The sequence below is a fragment of the Passer domesticus genome, chromosome 11, assembly GCF_036417665.1.
Source record: "Passer domesticus isolate bPasDom1 chromosome 11, bPasDom1.hap1, whole genome shotgun sequence".
NCBI lineage: Eukaryota > Metazoa > Chordata > Aves > Passeriformes > Passeridae > Passer > Passer domesticus.
In genome coordinates this window covers 4526653-4546656 of record NC_087484.1, presented here as the reverse complement: position 1 = coordinate 4546656, position 20004 = coordinate 4526653, and the positions used below count along the sequence as shown (strand labels likewise).

The following is a 20004-nucleotide window of genomic DNA, read 5'->3' as shown; positions in this document are numbered from 1 at the left end:
TTCCAAAGAGGTGATGAAGCACCACATCAATCCAGGGTTGCAATCATTCGATAACTCATGTAATATTCAGGGCTAACACAGCTCACACAGGCTTGGCACAACAAAATGGAAATAAGATTTCATGCCTTTTTTTAATAGGCACTGTTGCTTCTCTGCAGGGGCATTGCTTTCTGCCTGACTCTTAGATGTACACTTTGGGGACAAATCAAGCCCAAAAATCAAATATATTTTGATTCATATCCCAGAGTGCATTAATTTGCTTTATGGCCTTTCCCTCGACGTGTTAAATTTAAGTTGTGTTCTAATTGTTTATCATAAAAAACTGGGTTTAACTGTGAAGCAATAGACAAAAGCAAGAGCAAAAAAGGCAGAGACATTTATTACAACAAAGAGCTAGTTTCATTACTGCAGACTTTCAACTGCTATTTAATATGAAGCAGTCTGAATGGCAAGAGACTCACCACAGAACAGAACACACGTTCTGCTGCAGAAAAGTGCAGAATACAGAGTTTCCCCCTATAACTTTACAACATATTTCCAGCTCCCTGGAAAAATTGCTTCAGAAGAGGGGTTTTGGTTGGATTTTTTTCTGGTTAAGAAACTACTTAAAGGCTTCTTTAGTGGAATTATTATGGTGCCCCACAAAAAGCTTTACAGAAGAACTGGGCTCAGACAGAGATACAGCTGGAAGACTTTCACCCCTTTGGTTTGGAAAGCATTCCAATTACACCCAACCATTTATCTCAGCACAGAGGTGGAGAGGTATAAACATTTTAATATTAAAAAGGTGTTAAAAGTTATTTCAAAGGAAGAATAAATCTTTAGATAAACCTCTGCATGGTATGGGCCAATCTATTAAATTAGGTGAGCCCATGAGGAGCATTAAGCAGCAAATGGTGCCTCAAAACTCCAACCACTCCCCTTGGGAGGGCTGAGGAGCAGGAGGACCACCCTGACATCCTCCCCTCTCTCCTAGGCTGGCTAAGAAATTCCCTCTTACTTGAAGCGTGTTTTCACTCTGTTCAGAAGTCAAAATACCACAGAGTGATTGCTGTATTTTGTGGGATTTAAGTATGACGCCATCCACAATTTTTCAGAATTACACAAGCTCACATGTTTCCTGGGGAGGGGAAGAGACTCCAGGACATCATCTATTTTCTGCTCAACAAAATGCCAAACTATATCTACCAAAAGTTCTTATGCTATTCATCACGGATATCTGAAATACTTCGTGTACTTTTAAGGAAGCTTTTGGTCCAGGTCTCAGGGAAAATGGTGACATTATTGGATTTATTGTATTGATCACAGCTGTCATGCCTTATATCAATCGTTTTTAGGTTTTGGTGGGTTTTTTTGTTTTCCTTACCTCAGGAAGAGTCCAAGCTTTGCAGAAGATGGAAGGAACAGACTGGTAATCTGAGTTTATTTACACAGAAGAGCAGTAGCTGTTCAAGAATTCCAAAACCTAACAGCTTTGCGAAACCTTTTCCATTTTTTCCATAAATAGATAGTTAAATCACATTTATTATTGAAAACACACCAAAACCCCCAGTTCTTGCTATGCTGCAGGATTTCTGCTGGGAAGATACCAAGGATCAACTGCATATTTTATAGCTACAGGGGCTCCTTCTCCCACTTCCATGGTCTCCTACCCCTTCTGATTGTCACACAAGAGCTTGAGGCATTACCCAACATCAAGGACTTCTCCCCCTCTCACAAACAATCCAAGCTGCATTTATAGGCTCAGTCTGTGTGCAGAGCTTTTGCAGGTGCCCAAACCCAAAATCTACTCCAAATACCAGGGTGTGAAGTTGCACGTCCCTGGTCACTCGTGCAAATGTGGGTGTACTATCAGTCAAGTGCACAAGGCATGAAGATGTGTATCACCATTTTCATTAAAACTTCTAAATTACACTTCAACCAAGTAGACGTCTCTATATGGACCAATGTTTTTGCTTTTACATTTTAAAATTTGGCTTTTTTTATTATTAATAGAAGTGTTAATTCTTCAAGAAGCATACCTGTGAGATATAACCAGGAGGCACATGAATAGGGGGAATGGATCCATTGGGTGACATCATGGGAACCTCTGCTGGTCCTAACAGAAAAAGAGTAATAAGATATCAGTTTTTTCAGTTAAAAAAAATAGCATAATGGCTTAGAAAAGGTTAAAAATAGCTTTACTTTTGAAGCCTACAATAACAAAATGAGCAGCTCCACTAATTTCTGGTATATGGAAAATGCCTTGTGCCATCATTCTGAGAATAAGATCATTGTTCAATGACTTTACCATATATTCTGCTGAAATAATATTTTCATCATAAAACAGCTAGAACATAGACTTTATATTACCCACTGATCAACTTATACAGCATTAAGCAGTAACACAATATGTTCTTTAGCAGCCCACAATTCCTATATTGAACTCTGTTTAAGTTATTCTTGTCAAAGACATAGGAGCAGGGAACAAAGCAGAAACTGTGTAGCCTGGAATTAGGCAGCTCCCAAGGAAAGCGTCCAATTGTAGCAAAAAAAAAAAAAAAAGTCACATATGTGAAAAACTATCTATCTATTTAAGAATGCACAAAGACCAAATTCATTATCTCAGCTATTCAGACTAACCTTGGAATGTGGTTATACAAGCAAGAAGCTTATGGTTTCCACTCTGAAATCCAGCCCTGAACATGCAAGTTCCATTTTGAGGCACTGAGTACAAGTACAACAAAGCAAGTGCCATAACCACTGTGCTTCTGGAAATGGAGCCTCACAGCTAAAAGAAAGTGTCTAGATAAAATGGAAATAGTTCTCTCAACTGCTCACTGATTCACCCATTAACTTTGGGAACATCACATGGAGCAGTCCGTAAAACGAACCCCCCAAACATCAGACAGCTGTTTGCAATCAGAGTTTACTGCTTGGAAAAGAAAAATTAATTTCATTCCTTCCTTATTACATATTAAAATCTGACATTTGAACTGTTAATTAGCCCATCTGCCCCCATGCTCAGACACTTGAGAGGAGCTCAGCAGGACCCTGCTCCTTGTCACTGCAAGCTGAATTTCAGCTTTGACTGACAACACAAAAGGAAACTCCATCACCTTTTCTGATGGAGAAGCCATTCAACATCTCCAAACCATATCACATTCTAGGGAAGGAAGCTGAGCAATAAAACATATGAAGCACTTCAGGCACAGATGGGATGCAATGGCCTGTAGGAGTGACTGCTCCTAAAATTTAGACTCCTCTAATGAAACCTCCAACAACAAACTGAGTCACAGTCTGTTGTCTGATATCAGCAAAACCAGTCCACATTAAATTAGCAGTCATTCCCTCTCCATCTGCATTTTTATACTCCTGCTGCTTCTGGTACAATCAGCAGAACTTCCCTCCTCCCAAAATCCAAGTTACAGGCAGGAATCCATCTGAGTTATTTTTACCCCCTCTTATCTTGGTTTGTTTTCTCTATCCAGTTATTTACAGTCTAACCAGCCCCTACAACTTTTACTACTCACATCTAGGTTTGAAATATGTAAACCAACATCAAGTGTATAAGGCAAATGGGAACTCTGGAGCTGAAACTTAAACATTTTGGATCTGGTTTTGCTGGACTTCATACTTTCCTACACTTAATTATGTGTGGAAATTTACCTACACTACAGGCCCAGTAAGGGGAAAAAGTTATTACTTATTATTCAGCTCATATGGATTTCTCTCTTACCCTGTGACCCTCACAACAGTATTTGTCTCCACAGACAGCCAACAATTTTAGTGTCAATGGAAAAAATTCAGCCTGAGCAGTATATGATTATTGGGAAGGAGCTGCCATCTAAATGGCTTTATTTGAATCCATCAAAATATGAAGTGACAATTGGTTCAGAACAGAAATATTGGTTGAATAAACGTGTTTTCCCAATCAAAAAAAAAATCTCTGCACACTTCTTTTGAGTTTTTTATTTCTCTCTGAATCCACTTTGCTCTGCACACACTGCCAAGTTTTGCTCCACAGTAAGCTGGACAGTTCATAAAAGGTAAAGGCTGATATTGTGAACATGCAATGATTCTTTTTTCGGGATTTAATCCACATTGGATTATCTCAAGAGCTGCTCAGTTTTTCAGGATAGAACATGCTTGAAAATAAGTAAAATGAACAGTTAACAGTTATGCAACACATTCCTTGTCAGTGATTTCTCAAACTCAAACTGCAAGAAAAACTGTTGATATAAATTTTAAAATCCTGAGTTCACCATTTAAACACACAATAATTTAAATATTGCATGTAATGTTGCTCAGTAGAATAAAGCTCTATCCATAATATGTTTCAGCCCCTCACCAAAACTTCTTACACTTGCATTGGCTAGTTGTTCTCAAAAATAGCTACTCTGACTTGGAAATAAACCTAAAATGGAACAGTTTTGGAGTTTCTACACAGAGAGCAGATATATACAACAAATAAGCAGCACGGCATGGCTCATATCTGTCCTTCCAAACCTTGTGCCAACTGCTCATATGGAGTAGTGATCTACTTGCAGGAAGAAATCAAACTCCCACACTGATACTGTTGACTGTAACACTTCCACTCCAAAAAAAAAAAAAAAAGTAATATTGTGTTTTATCATCAAAACGTGCACCGTGCAAGATGAGTCTTAACCTTGCATATGACCCACAAACTGTTAAAGTCATTTGGATAACAGGTTTTAAAAGACTGACAGCCTGGTGATTTGCAGCCAGATTTTGTTTCCACCGCTTTGATTTCAGGGTTGGCCAAATGACTTTAGCACACATTTTTGCATTCCTCTCATCAATGGTATCAAAACAACTTCAAGTGGTAGTAAAATAAAGACCCCCACCTCCACAGCTCAGTGAGTCTCAGCAATTATTCAAGATTCTTCTTGTTGTCCAACCACTCCCTAATTAACATTAAAACAAAACCATATCTCGTTTGGCTTGAGTTTTGTTTGGTTGGTTTGGGGGTTTTTTTTAGCATTTTTGATTATTTCAAATAGTTTTGACCTGTTAAAAAGCAGAACTTTGGAGGAGGATGTTTCTCAGCTGCTTGTATTCACAGGTTGGATGTAAGAACTTTATACTCTTGGGAATCACAACTTTGCAGGTTTTAATTGAAGCTTGTGGCTCAATACAAAGTTTCCTTTAAAGGAAAGTAATGGAAGGACCTTTTCTCCTTTCTATCAGAGATACTGCACACTGCAGTGAGCTTGCTGGAGTACTTTTCAAACCTGTTAACAAATGCAGATTGTCTGCTGAGTTCCTCATGAAACGCAGCCAGCAGTGCTTGGCCACCTCTGCTGACAAAGCCAGTGGCCAAATTCCACCCCGAGCTCCTTTCCCGGGAACACAGCGCATCTCCTCTGGCTCCTGGAGGGCTGCCCTGTCCAAAATGCAGGTGCAAGGAAATTATTCTCCCTCCTCTGAAAGAAGAGAAAAGCAGAAGCCACCAGGCTGGAGGCACCAATGTCCACCTCAGCAGGCAGGGGACAGACCCCACTTGTCCCCAGCTGGCAGAGCACAGTTTTCTAACATGTTAATACTTAACACAGTAAAACCTGGAATAAGTGAAAGAAGCAACTCAGTCTTATACAGTGGCAGAACTAATTAACACCTTGACACCCCAGCCTGAGCCCCTCCTCCTCTTCCCAAACACCTATTTCCTTGTGCTGCTCTGTCACCCCTCTGATGGCATTAAAGCTGACTATTTTAACCATTTCAAATAACCAGCAAGGTTTTGCAAAAATATTGCCTTTTAAAAAAAACACCTGCACACTCAGTCTAACAAAAATGACAACAACAACCATTCTATTCCTTCTTGTGCCATGTTTTATTGGGTGATTTTATTGCACATCAAAACAGAGCTCCCTTCCACCTCTGTCTCCCGCTTGCCCTGGCAAGAGGATGTTCCTGTCAAGCAGAGACTGACAGTGCTTCAGGTCATTTTATTCCTTCTGGAATAATGTCACAATGTACTTGAGAAACTTCTGTCCCAAGATTTTCAAGGCTAATTATAGCCTGGGTTGCAATCCATGACAATTTCAACATTCTTGTACAAAACCAGTTTTGGAATAAGTATGCTTTTTTTCTTGTTCCCTAGTGACCTTTAATGCACGCATTAAAGATCACTTTAATCAGTTTTCTTTCTTTAAATTATAGAAGCCAGAATCTGGCATTTCAGTTCCTCCAGCTAGAGCAACACTTCTTTCCCATTTCTCTCCTTCCACATAACATCATAGGGCAAAGAAGTCATTTTATCACACCATTATCATGAGTGCTTAGAGAGCATTGCTTTTATTTATTATGTCTCCTGTAGAGTATTTTTCACATCCAGCTCCAGCACATGGGCATATGTTTTACACAGAGTTTCTAGTGACTGTTTTGCAATTACCCAACTCTACCAGGCTTCATTATGAAGTTCCCATTCTGAGAGCAGTTACTGGAAGTTTCCTGAAGTTCAGGAATTTCTCAGCCCTGTTTCCAGCAAACTTACACCAATTTACCATTTCACACCACAATACCTGCACTAGGAGAGAAAACAATATGAAATTTAGGGATTTTGCAATTTAAGTTTGAAAGTTAAGAATCCTGTACATTTTAACAAGAACCTACTGAACTAGCTAAGTGAAAAATTAAATCCAGGGAGGTAAATGCCTTAAATTTTATAAAGCTTAACAGTTAAAATTAACCCATGAAAAATTATTCTGCCTCTTCCTGATCCTCAACAAAACTGGTATCACATCTTTCACATGTGGCACTTCTCAGGAAGTAAATCTATGGAGCAAAAGGTGTGACAGAATGAAAAGGAGAGATAATTAAGGGCAAATTGGTCTGCTTTGCTAAAACAAATGACCCAGGGCTTGCTGACCTTGGCTGGGACCCAAGGGTTTGCATTTTCACATGGATGAGCAGCTGTTCCGGAACAATTTCCTCAATGAAACAAGCACAAACAGGCTCCCTGTTAGGCACACGTGTCTTCTCCCTACACTTGGTTATTCTCAAAGCAGCTTACGGACTAAACAAGGTGATGACAAGGAAAAGAAAAAAACAAAACAACCCCGGATCCTTCCATTCATCTTCCTTCCTCTGCAGCAGAGCTGTGGGGACCATTCTTCCCAGCCTTTTGGCCACAGCCTAGAACTCTTAGTTAGCACCAGCAAACATGAGCATATCAGAGCATTTGGTAAAAACCTTTAAAACAGGATGTAAAGAGCTTTCACATACCAGCATCACCACAATTCTGAACTGCACTCTCTCCTAGACACGAGTTAATTTGGCCAATAATTTAACTCTGCTCACGTACAGTACAAGGCAGAGTCAACTCCCAAGTGTCTATTCAAGTTCCTAGGACACAAAGTCTTAAATCTGCTGCTGATCAAGATCTAAATACTTTGTCTTCAAATCAGTGTGAATTTGTACATGAAAGCCGCTCTGCATTACAGAGAAATGGAGTAGCAATATTAAGTGCTTGAAGGGTTGACAGATTTAAAAAATACCTTTGGAGAAGTCAAATGGCAGAAAAAAATCCCATGCTGCATTCAACCTGCCAACGGCAGGGTAGTGAAAGGTGCTAAAATAATGTTACCTGTGCTTTGATAAATGCTAAGAAACGTGTCCAGCACTTGGGCATCCCCACGGCACCAGCTCATGCCTGAGACAGGCAGCAGGCAGTTTTATCCTGCTTCTCCCGACAGATTTGTCAATAATTTTAAGATGACCTCATCTACACACCAAGATGCGAATAAAAGGCTGCCTGCCACATGACCATTCACATTCTGGCACCCCAACTGCTTATTTTATATTCAGGTTACAGTTTAGTAGTATGAAGTGATTCCTTCACCTTTGAAGAGTACAAAAATGCTACCAAAACCCTCAAGTTTAACAGAAATGGCTCCATGAATTTCAAATTATCTTGGATCCTGCAACAAATGACTGTTTAAAAGCAAATGGAACAGCTAAAATGAAAAAGAAAAATCAGGCTGAGAAATGCTGCAGGTGCATGGCTTAACCACTGAGCACAGTCACCTCCTTACGTGCACACACTGTTTGACAGTGGAGATTGAAGCGCCTTTGATGTAGGTAACACACTTCTTGAACTCCTTGTGACTTCTATGACCACTTAATGCCTTTTTCTAAATCCCAGGACTACAAATATACCAGCTCTTTACTCACTCTCACAGACTGTCAAGTCGATTTGCCGTAAATATAATTAAAAATAAGATGCCAAACCAATGCATGTTATAAAAAACACATTGGTGTCCTGGAGTTTCAGTGCAGAATGGTTATTAAGACCAAACTGCAAACCCCAAACGCTGGAATGACACGTTCAGCCCTTGGACTCTGCAGCCACAGACCCGACAGCACCAGCCACGCTCCAGTCTGGGTTTGACTGATGCTTTCAACATCAAAGGTTTTGCAGACAAACTCACTCAACCAAACATCCAATCAAACTGCTCAGAAATCCATGCCAAACGCACCCAGCAGACAGCTCCTGGAGCATTTTCTGGCTTATTTACAGCACAGCACCTTTGCTGTTTACACTGGAGCCTCCTGGAAGCTGCTGGCCAGTGCTGGCTGCTTGACCTGCTGCACCTCCAACCTGGAGGTAGAAAACAGCACCCCGACTTTCGTGTCAGAACCACAAGATTCCTCCTCAGCAGTGTGCTGGTTTGCAATGTGTGTCTCCCAGATGTTGTATTCTGGTTTGGGGCATATTCTAGAAATAATGCAGTAACCTGTAAAAACAGGAAATTAACTAAAAGCTATCAACTGCCCCAAAATGCCCGGTCCAAAGCTACCACACAGTACTACAGCAGTCACACAGCAGCACTATTCCAGCTCAATTCTGAGAGGAACTCGGGTGAAATGCTCACTTCTGTCCACCACAGAACTATGAATTAATAACTTTTCAAGCATCAAACGTTTGTTGTTTCAGACATGAAGTGGTTTGAATTTGGAGATACTCATCCTGAAGCATAAAGAGCTGTCCTGCTCTTCATCAGCCATCCTGCACCTTGGTTTTGGGGTTCACTACACTTCACTAATTTAACAAGCAGAGAAGAGTCCAGACAAAGCTGTTTAGCAGCCTGGCACATCCTCTCCTGGTGCATCCACAGCTTCTCCTCCTGCTGTGGGGCTGGAAGGGAAGGAGAAAGCATCTGGGGACAAGGACCTGGTCCCAGAGCGTACAGCAACCCTACACCAGTGACCACACTGATGACGTTTAAATTTACACACTATGAGAAACTTGGGCAATCTAAAGCTCATTGAAGTCTTTCAGAAAGGTTAGACAAGTAAACTTGTTCAGCCACAGAGAATGGAGCTGGACAAGGGGAATTTTTCAGGTCTCTTGCTGTTCTTCAGGTGGGATTTGTTTCTTTTTTAAACTAGACCCATATATCTATCACTCTAGAGTTTCAACTTACAGGCAACATTTTGGAGTGGAACATTTTTTGTTGTTGTTTTTTTGAACAGAAATGGAGTATTTTCCTGTCCTAATCTGAACAAACAAGTTGGAGCCTTTTGCTAAAATAAACCCTTTCTGATGGTTGGCTCACCAGCCGCTACTGCAAAAACACTTGCAAAGAGTATGTTGCAATACTTCAAGCATTGAAAATAAGCATATTCCCATGGCAATTCACCAGATGGGCTACAGATTGTAAATCATAAATGTCTAGACTGAAACACAAGAGACAAACATCTGTCTAAAATCAGTTGACTTGAATGGCAAATACTGTTAAATAAATTAGGACTACTTTGGAAACAAAGAGAACAACCAACTACTTGAAAACATCTGAAATTAATCCATTAGCACACAAGCCACAACACAATAACCTGAAACTGGAGAGACACTCATTTCGTGAGGAATATTAGCCCAAGATGAGCTCCTGACATCTGAGGCAGGAGCACAAAAGCATTTGTGTGACCCAGCACCGCGTTACCCCACAAGGACTCACGAATCCATCCCCAGAACATCTGGCTGGAGCTGGGTTGTTATTCCCCTCGCCTCACAAGTGAAACTGTGGGACAAAGTAATGAAATGCCTGATGCAGGGTCACACAGGAAGTTTGTGGGAACGCAACTGGACACAAACCCAGAATAGGATTTAGGTCATAAAGCAATACTTAAGCCTGACTAAAACTAAAACTTCAGACTGCAAAAAAATTGTAGGGTGTCGCAGAAAAAATACTGTTTTGGAAAAAAGTAAGTCTTCCTCATATCTACTAACTTCTTTTTCCTTTGCATAAGCCTTTGTTTTATGACAGAAATATGCCAGAATGTCCATGGAGGAACAGAGATAACAGCACTACCAAGAAATGTGAGAGAGAAGAGACTTTGCACAGAAAACTGCAAGCCTAGCCCTGCTTGAGGCTGCAAGAGAGAAAAGGAGACCACAAAGCTGAACTCAGAAATGGGGAAAACCCATCAAGTAACTACTGCCAAGCCACACAAATGATGGGGGATCTCTGTCAGCATCAGGCTTCACTTTGGCATTAAAAAAATCTCATTTATGAAGTTTTTACACTGCCAAAGCTATGAACAGCAAAGGAGGACCACCAGACCTATATAACCAGTGGACTGACTTTTACTCAGAACTCAGTTTCAAGGGAAACAAAAGCCCTGAAATGAGAATTATTTTACTTCTGCACCAGTTCTCAGCAGCATTGCCATTTGTATACAATGTGACACTATTCGCCTGAAAGACAAACAACAAACCATGAGAACATCACAAAAAATGTTATTTTTTCCTTTTCAATTTTGAGACAGCTCTTCAACCCATTCTAGTGATAGAAATGCTTTTTGGGAATGTGTGTGTGTGTGTGTGTGTGTGTGTGTGTGTGTGTGTGTGTGTGTGTGTGTGTCAGCCTTCAGCCACATTTATAAAAGGGCATTCACATGCAGAAAGTTTTGTTCTCTGCAACAGGTTTTTACAAATACTGAACACTCAGCTCTGAGCACAGCCTCCATCAAAGGCAGCAATAATTATACAAGACCACTTTCCTGTAACAGTGGAAGAAAATGCTCCAATTATTCACAATATAATTATTTCATTCCCATGGCAACACCAGAGGGACTGTACAATCAGCAACAGACCCAAACCTGGCCAACAATGAAGTTACACAGAACATTCTCTTCCACCTGCCCCAAACAAGGCAGCAATTAGGTGATGGCTATTCTCCACCTGTCCACCCACAGGGAGAAACATCAGCCAGCCAGTGCAAACTGAACTAAACCAAACCTCCCTCCCCACCCAGCCCTGCCACAGTGCCAGGCATCACCATCACAGGGCTGACGAGCTCTATTTGTGACATGTTTGGATCCTGAACTTCAGTGAATCATCTGAAAGACTCTGTTTGAATGTGCTCGTCAAAAACACAGCAATTAATAGCCACCTGTCACAAACAAGCACTCTCTACTGTGTGAGGGTGGGGAGGGAATGAGAATCATCAACACTGGTAGTTCTCAGGTACGTGTTGGGCTATTTTGTGAGGCTGTGGTGAACTAACATCTCCATGGAGTAAAAGCACATTTGATACATACATAACATATACATATTTTTCATTCATGCATATACATTCAGTAAGTATTAACACCAAATTTCACTACATATTAATATTCTTTGTCCCTCTGTTGGGAATTTTATTACAGTACTGCACTTAGACCAGAACTGAGGTAGAAAAAAATACAAGCTAAAATGTAAAGTATGACATTGAGCACAGGGCTTGGAGATGCTGTTGGTGAGCCCAGGGCTTTCCCAGCTGAGGTTTGCTCACCAGAGGCAGAGCCACCTCCTCCTTCCTTCACAGGAGTTTCACAATTTAATTCCCATTAAGAATTAAAAAATTAGAAGCTGTGTTTTAAGTGGAGAAGTCTCAACGAGAGCATTGTTCTCCTGGATCAGAGAGTGCAGCAGTCAAGGATTTCCCTGAAACAGGGAGCTGCTGGAGCACCAGCTCCACCTGAGCCTCTCCTGACTGACTGAGCATCTCCAGTGACTGAAGCTCCATGAAATTCCCACCTGTGTCTCCCATGGCCTTTGCATTGAAACAAACCTCCACTTCAACACTTTTGATTCTTCACTCTCCACTCATAACAGAGGAGCCTTCTCTTATTTCCATTCCAACAGCTTTTCCTGAAATCCCTCACTGCCCCATCTCCTTCAAGCCTGCCCTTTCATAGCCCAAAAATCCCTCATTTTCCAAGCTTTTCCCACAACTTGTGTTCACAGAGCCCTGATTCCCTTGGCTGCTGGTCCCTGAACATCCTGCAGCCACGCCAGGCGCAGAGGAAGGTGCTCAAATCCCACCTGAGAGCCACCTGAACCCCAGCAACACGTGGGAAGCTGGGTGTGCTGGTCCTCCTCACAGCTCTGACCCCAGCAGACTCTTCCTCAGCTGTCCCAGAGAGGCACTATGTTGTCGTTCTAACTCTTTTTTTCACATCCTGCTCTCATTTATAAACACTCTAGGTGAGGAGGAAGGCTGTGAGTCACCAGGTTGTGCTTGAAGGGCCCTGTCATCCTCCCCTCGTTTTCACTTCATCTCTCATATTTCTAAGCTGAGCCTCTGCACAGAGCACGTTAGTTGAGTTGTGTTTAAAACATGCCTCTGGGCTACTGACAGCATTGCATCCTTCACAAAACAAGCCATAAATTCTTATTTTCCCATGTCCCCAGATAAAAAAATCCTAGCACACAGCATGATGTAGTGGGAGAGTGAGACTCTGCCCTTTCTAAATAAATTAATTGTCAATGAGAACCGAATATCATGTAATTAACTAAATTAGTCTAATTATTCAAATAACACTTCTACCCAGAACAGTTCTAAGACAGTTTTTCCATAGCACTTTTGAAACACTCTGAATTTTCAGGTGCAATAAAGGGAGTTTCTCGTTGGCTATAGCAACTGCCAAACTGATTTACTACCCAAAACATTCATCCTGCAGCTTGAGAGAGATTAAAAGCCCCCTGTCCTCCAGGGAGCGAGCATTTCAACTGGCCATCACTCTTTAGAGCTTATTAAAAAGTTTTCAAACATTGCTAGTGAATTTGTTTCAGCATTCCCAGGTCTTCGGCGTCTCCGTCCCCACAGAGGAGGAACAGCCGCGCCTTGCCAGGGGCTGCCCCCGCTCAGGAGGCTCCATGGGCACCATTCTTTTGGAATAATCCCATTTCTGGGGCCCTTCCCAGGCTGAGGGGGCTGGCAGAGGGATTACCCAACAGCAGAGGAGCCGGCCATGACAACTGCACCCGCAGGGCCTGGAATTCGCGGAGCGGGGCTGGGGAGAAGGGATTTAGCCACCTCGAAGCTATTCAAGGAATGCTCTTGATTTCCTCCTAACAACCTCAGGTTGAGAAACTGTCCTCTGAATTGTTTGAATTTCTGCTTCAGCTCTATTGTAGGGATCTAACATCTCAGAGTAAAGGAAGTAAAGAGTCCAATGGGAAGGGAGGGGAAGTGGCAGCTAAGAAAACAAGGGCACTGTGTTATTTAAAATAAAATGCTACAATTTTCAAAAGATAGAATTCTAAAACATATCTTTTGCACGTGCAAACAAGTGTGCGCCCTGACAGAAATGGGGAGCATAGCAGCCTTAATTTAATCTTAGAATCACAGAATGGTTTGGGATGGAAGGGACCTTTAAAGCTCATCCAGTTCCACCCCCTGCCATGGGCAGGGACTCCTTCCACTAGACCAGGTTGCTCCAGGTCCCATCTAGCCTGGCCTTGAAGACTTCCAGGGTGGGGATAAACTGACAGAATAAAACACAAATCTCACCCACCTTGTTTCAGTTCATTTATTTTTAAGCAATTTAAAGAAACTAAAGAAAATCCTCCTTCGTAGCATTTCTGCACCTGAACAAGTATCCACCTTTGATGTAGGTAGAAACCATAAATTCTGTTCAAAACCTCTTGAGTCTGAATGGTGTCTGTAAGTCCCCAAAACTTCATACAGGTATAACTGTGCAACTTGAGCATTGTACCCACAACCAAAGTGCTTCACTCTCAAAAGAAGGAAGATTCCGCAGGTGCGTTCTTCCTTTTCTTTCTGCTCACTTCCACTCACACAGCGAAGAGCATTTATTTGTTTCTAAACCATTTCAGTGACCAGGCAGCACTGCAGTGCTGATGAAGGGGCAGGAATACCTGGAGTCAGAGCTGCTGCACATCCAGCAGAATCCAACAGGCAGCAAAACAACTCACTGGGTCATACAAGTTTGTGCATTAGCCCTCCCAGCACACAATTTAAAAAAATAAAATAACAAAAACAATTTGTCCTGGTGACTCAGAGTCTCCACGGCTCAAAGAAAGCCCTGTTTCTGTAACACTGCATCATGCTGGCTTCTGATCTATTCTCATGGGGCTCAGGCTCGTGACTCAACTGTTTTCCCCTGTATTTGCTCATGCAGTTGCCCATCAAGAAGTTAACTGAAATCTGCATGCATCATAAGGTTTGGCTAAAAAGAAAATCATTAGAGAAACTAGTATCACTGGAAAATATAAAAAAACAGTATCATTTGTTTGTAAATGATATTTCATACCTTTTCTTTGGAAGTTCAGAAATGAACACTGACCAACCTTTCTGGTTAAAGACTGCCTTGTTTACCACAAGCCTTTGTGATGTTAAGATTGCAATGATGTTCAGCAACTGAGTTGGAAAATATCAGAAAAAAGCATTTTGGAGAAACACACCCAATGCACTGGCTGCTTTATTTGCTGGGGGTGCTTAACAGGTTCATTTCATTATGTTAAACTCAAGCAGTTTTATGCAACTTCTGTCTTACTTCTAAGTCTGCTGTGCTTTTATTTCAGACCTAGAAATGGGGTGCTGGCCAAGAAAGATGATGTATTCAGAAAAAACTACTTCATGCCACAGAGATGTATTTCTCCAACTAGCTTCTTGTCTTTATTTGCAGCATCCCTAAAGACCTAATACGGTGATTTTTTCCAAAGCCAGGAGTTCAAGTTTTGACCATGAGCTTCTCATCTCCTTTTCTTTCTGTGCACACTCCTGATGCTGCATTTTCTGTCCAGGTTACCCCAGCCTTGGAAGGCAAATGAGCCTTTGGTTTGTAGGCAATTACACTGTCCATCAGAGCACTTAACATAAGACATTAAATATTTTCTGCTGAACTTCAGACATGAGCTGACAGAACAGCCTGGCACAACACAATCAGTCACATTTATTCACCAAGAGAAAGCTGAACATCAGAAATTACCCCTGGCACAAAACAGCATTAAAGCACCTGTAAATCCCATCACACATCACCTTGTAAGCTCTAATACTCCCTTTATAGGAGAGCACAGCAAAGAAAAGAAACTATCAGACAGCAAGAGAAAGAATTGGAGGAATACATTTTAGCGAGGCTCAGCTCTCTAACTACTAAATCACTCTCCCTCAATAACTAAGATTCAGTAAGTCATAACAACCCAGAGACATGGTGAAAAAAAAAGAACAAAAAATTCTCTGAAAAATGTGGTTTGTCACTTCACATTTTACCCTGCATCTGAGTTACATTAAATCAATATAGTTTGCATTAGGGAAAATATCTTTTCTAAAAACTTTGCTGTGTCAGTGCAATAGAAATATTGTTCCACACCACCTGTTTTAGATATTCCCCTCCTCCCTTTCTCTAATTTCTATATATCTGTGCACAGTTATACGTATACTTGTAATACATGAACTAATTCTGAAAATTACAGGAAAATTTATAGTAAACATTTATGCTGTCACACAGGTAAAAATTCTGAAAAAATTAAGAAGAGTGAAATTTAACCCATAAATTTGTGGTCATAGGTAATTTTCATCTATCCCATTCCTAAGTGAAATCACAGAGAATGAAAAATGCCCCACAATGATCCACTTAGAAAAATGTTTACAGTGACTGGAAGCACAGCAAAATGTTCAACTTTTCCAACATTCCTCCAAACCCAAGGATATCACTATGTCAGATCAGTACACAGCAACTTTCAAGCATGCTGAAATCATTCTCCAACCAAGCTTTTCCTATAGAAAACACAAATTTGCCAAAGTTAAACTACATTTCATGGAGAACTCCAGTGCCACTCTGGTGAGAATGGGGCAGGCTTTTCAAGTGGCAGCCGTGGAGTCTCTCCCACTATCCACCAGGAATCCAAAAAGCTGAAGATGCTTTCAGGATTTTCCTGCACCTACTAGAGCAAGCCTGCAGCCAACTGGGGGTTAGTCTGGGCTGCACTGCCCCAGATTCAAGTCTTCTGGTAAAAACACATTATGCTTTTGTATGTCAAACAGAGAAACCCACAGCTTGGCAGAGGATGTGGTACCAGAGTCTTCACAGCTGGTATCACAGCCAGGCAAGGCAGCAGCCACAGCTGGAGCCCACCAGCCTGATCCTGTGTCTGCTGGTGGTGCAACACCCCTGGGGATAATTCCCACCCTGGCACGCTCAGGCTTCAGGCTTAGCCCATTCTTCCTACAAAGGCCAGGTCCAAATGAAATTCTGGTGGGATGTGGCCATAACTAAACACTTCCTTATAGGTCGCTCTGCTTTAGAATTTGGCTTCTGCCTATCAAGACATATATGATAAAAGATAAGGGAACATCTGGTAAGAATTGCTGTTGCAATTTAACTTTGCCTGCTTTAAGATAAATTTCTTACCATCATGCACTCACAGATATTTTACAGTGCAACACACCATACTGAATCCATTAGCCAGAGCCATTTACAGGTATTTAATAAAAATGTGCACCACATCCAGATATTTTATCAGCATCTCATAGTACAGCAAACTACACAAACCTCAGAGAGTGAATAACTTCCACATGCAATTTATAATATACTGTGAAGAGCTTATAAACACTCCTAAGTGGTTGTTTTTTTTATTTTCTTTACGTTTTCTCGCTATAAATGATTGACTATAGTTTATGTCAATACTGCCTGGAGAATGAGCTGTCACTATAGAAACAGTGACAGCAGTGAAGTCCTTCCTCCCTCTCCTGCACACAAAAGTCCCGGAACAAACACATTCTTGTTATTTCTTAGATAATGTGTGCACACTGTCAAGTCCTGAGCAAAACTCGGGATTTTTCACTTGGTTTTAAAGTGCATTTTTTTTATTTCCAGTCTTCACAACAGCTTTTCCCTCCATATAAAAAGCTCCCCCACTTTGGAATTGCAAAATTGCTTGTGAAGCATTCTGAAAACAAAAATAGATGAGCACTGCACTTAAAGGAATTATAATCCATGTTTATTTAAGTTAGATACAAATATAGTTCAGGAATGGGGGAATGCTGCTTGGGGGAGGGAAGGGAGCAAGGCAGAAATTTTGCTTATGCTGCAAAGAGCCTCAAGTTACTTCACTATGTATTAGAATTTTCAGATCAATTCACCAAAATCATACCAAGTTATCTACAACCAAATACCACAAGCACAGAATAAAGCTTGTATAAAATCCTTTGACTCCAGATAAGCTCACACAGGTAATGGATCAATTAATGCACATGCTGCTGCAGAGTCAGGCCTTACTATGGTAATTTTCCAAAACACAAGTATGTTTACAAACTACAGCTGAAGGCTTAGAAGATGACAAGAATTATTTTACAAGCTCTATATTAGTCTCCTAGAAAAGAGCTGGGATGAACTTGCTAGTGACAGCAAACATTTTTTTCAAAATAAACAGAGTGGTATGTTAAAAATGTGCATTTACAATTTTTTTCCCCCGCAAGAAACAGCAGATACAGCAACATTTTAATGTGAAGAAAAGTTTAAATCTAAAAATATAGCAACAAATGGTAAAAATCCCATCCCTTCTTCTTAACTTCCTTCCCCTTCTGAACCCCTGCATTAAGGCAATGCTCTCATACGGTCACTAAAGGTTTTTTTTGACATCGCAGAAGGCTGAAAGGAATATTTCTCTCTCTCTCTCGCATTCAGAGCGCCTGAGCACAAGAGGAGCTATTCAAGCCGTGATGGAGTGCCTCACAGAGACTGCAATATGTTCCCAGTTGGCAAGCAGGGATGTGTTTGGACAGTGAGCCCAGCCATCCCCTCGGCAAACAGCAGCATTCCTGGGACGCGGCGCGAGGAGCACTGCGCGCCCTTGTCAGGGCTCCCGCAGCCCCTGCCCAGAACAAACGCCCCTTTGTGCCCCGCTCACAGCTCGACGGGCTCCACAAGGGAAAAAAGCTGTCTCCCTCCACTCAGAGTTAGGTTGGGATCCAAAAAAATATTCCAGAAAGCTGGAAAACGGGGAGGAAATGCGCTCAAATGTAATTCCGCGGTGTCTTCAGGAGCTTAAATTTCTGGACGATATTACAAATGAGCCTTTGGATACTTATCTGGTTCCTAATGCTATGGCCTTTTGAGTGTTTCTAAAGGAACTAATCACAATCACCAAGTGACAAACAGGCTGCAGTCAGCTGTGGGTATTAAAACTAAAATATTCCCTTGGCCAAGGAACAGCAAAATGCAGCTTTTATCCAGTATCAGCAGCCAGCAGCGGGAGCATTCCCCAGAAATGCACGGGGAGATTCTGCCTCTCCTGAGCACATCTGCCTCTCAGGTGGGCACAGAGACACTCACACACCCTCACCAGCCTCCTGTCACCCATTCTGGCAGGGGCGAGGGCAGGGAATTGCAGCTCATGTCTGCACTCCCTCCCTCTGCCCCACCTCGCTGCATCCCTGCAGGAATGAGCTTCATCCCCATCTGTGGTTGTAACATCAGCTCCTGCTGCAGGAAGCTGAGAAATCTCTGTAAAACAGAGAGACTGACACACAGCACCAGGCCTCCAAGCAATCAATGGAAGTAATTAGCTTTTCTCTGCCCAACGTGTGCTCCATCTTAACTATTGCTGTTTTGAACTTGTGGAATTCATTAACTCAGCCCTAACGGAGAGGCCCGCAACTTCTACATCCTTAATCAAACATCCTACTTCACACAGATTCATGGAGTGGCAGATTCTGAGAAAAAACCCTCAAAACTACAAAAATCCACAGTAACAGCCCTGCTTGAACACACGAATGCTACAAAGGGGCAAAGCCCTTGCACCAGCACGATCCCACCTCCTCTTCTGAACTTGATGCTTGACCCCATTTCAGTCAGCAGCTGGGCTGGAGGTGGGTTTTTTGGTTTGCCAGTTGTTGGGATTTCAGGAGGTGAGAAGCACAGAGTGAAAGCAGGAACAGTTTTCTATTCTAATACACCCCAGTTCGAGAATAACCTTTCCATGAGCTCCTCGACATGTTCAGTGAAGAGGGGTAAATTCCTTCTCCGAAGCTTCAAAAGGCACTGGGCAAAGGAGGAGCAGGAGGGAAAGGCTAATTGGGAACCCCGAAACTCATGGGATGTTTTTTTTTTTCATTTGCCTCCCAGCTTCCAAGGCTGCCTGCTGGCAGCACCACTCAGGTCTCTCAGGTACTGCCCTGCAGCCCTCAGCAGAGCTCCATAAACGCTAGGAGAGCTTGTAGGGATGGAAAAAGTCTGTATTTACACAGCAATAATACACCACTCACCATAAGCCTAAACATGAATTCCTACCAAAGGGCTTTCCCTAAATGAAGGGGATGGGGGTCTCTTTAAACATTAAGTGCAACAAAATTATACCATGGAAACTCTGGGACATTATTCAAATCATCCACATGAATAAAACATCCCACTTTTGCCAAGTTTTGTTCAAGCTGACTTCAGCTTTCTGCTTAAACAAACCTCAGGCAATACTGACATCATTTGTAGCAAAGGCAGCATTTTATTTAAGCTTGAAATCTGAGGGTGTTGGGTAGATTACCAAATAAAGAGTTGATTTTTCATCTAAAGAATCTCAAATGACCTGACTTCAAAGGCTGGATTTAAACTTACTAAGCCAATGGAAAACAAACATCTTTAATCTCCACGCTGACATTAAACTCAAACAGAAAATAACTCTGGGAAAAGCCCTTTATCATCAGGCTACTACACAGGAATAGGGGAAAGGTGGGGGAAAAAAATCCAGATTATTCTACATTAATAGCCTGCTTCACA

The 20004-nt window shown here is 41.7% G+C and overlaps 1 protein-coding gene across 1 annotated transcript in view; it reads right to left on the bottom strand.

Annotated features, from left to right (window-relative positions):
• The window catches only part of FNDC3B (fibronectin type III domain containing 3B), a 183049-nt gene that overhangs the window by 89893 nt on the left and 73152 nt on the right, over positions 1-20004 (bottom strand). Inside the window, exon 4 of the mRNA XM_064385242.1 lies at positions 2022-2098. Coding sequence (XP_064241312.1) covers positions 2022-2098 — 77 coding nt within the window. The remainder of the gene's footprint in view (positions 1-2021; positions 2099-20004) is intronic.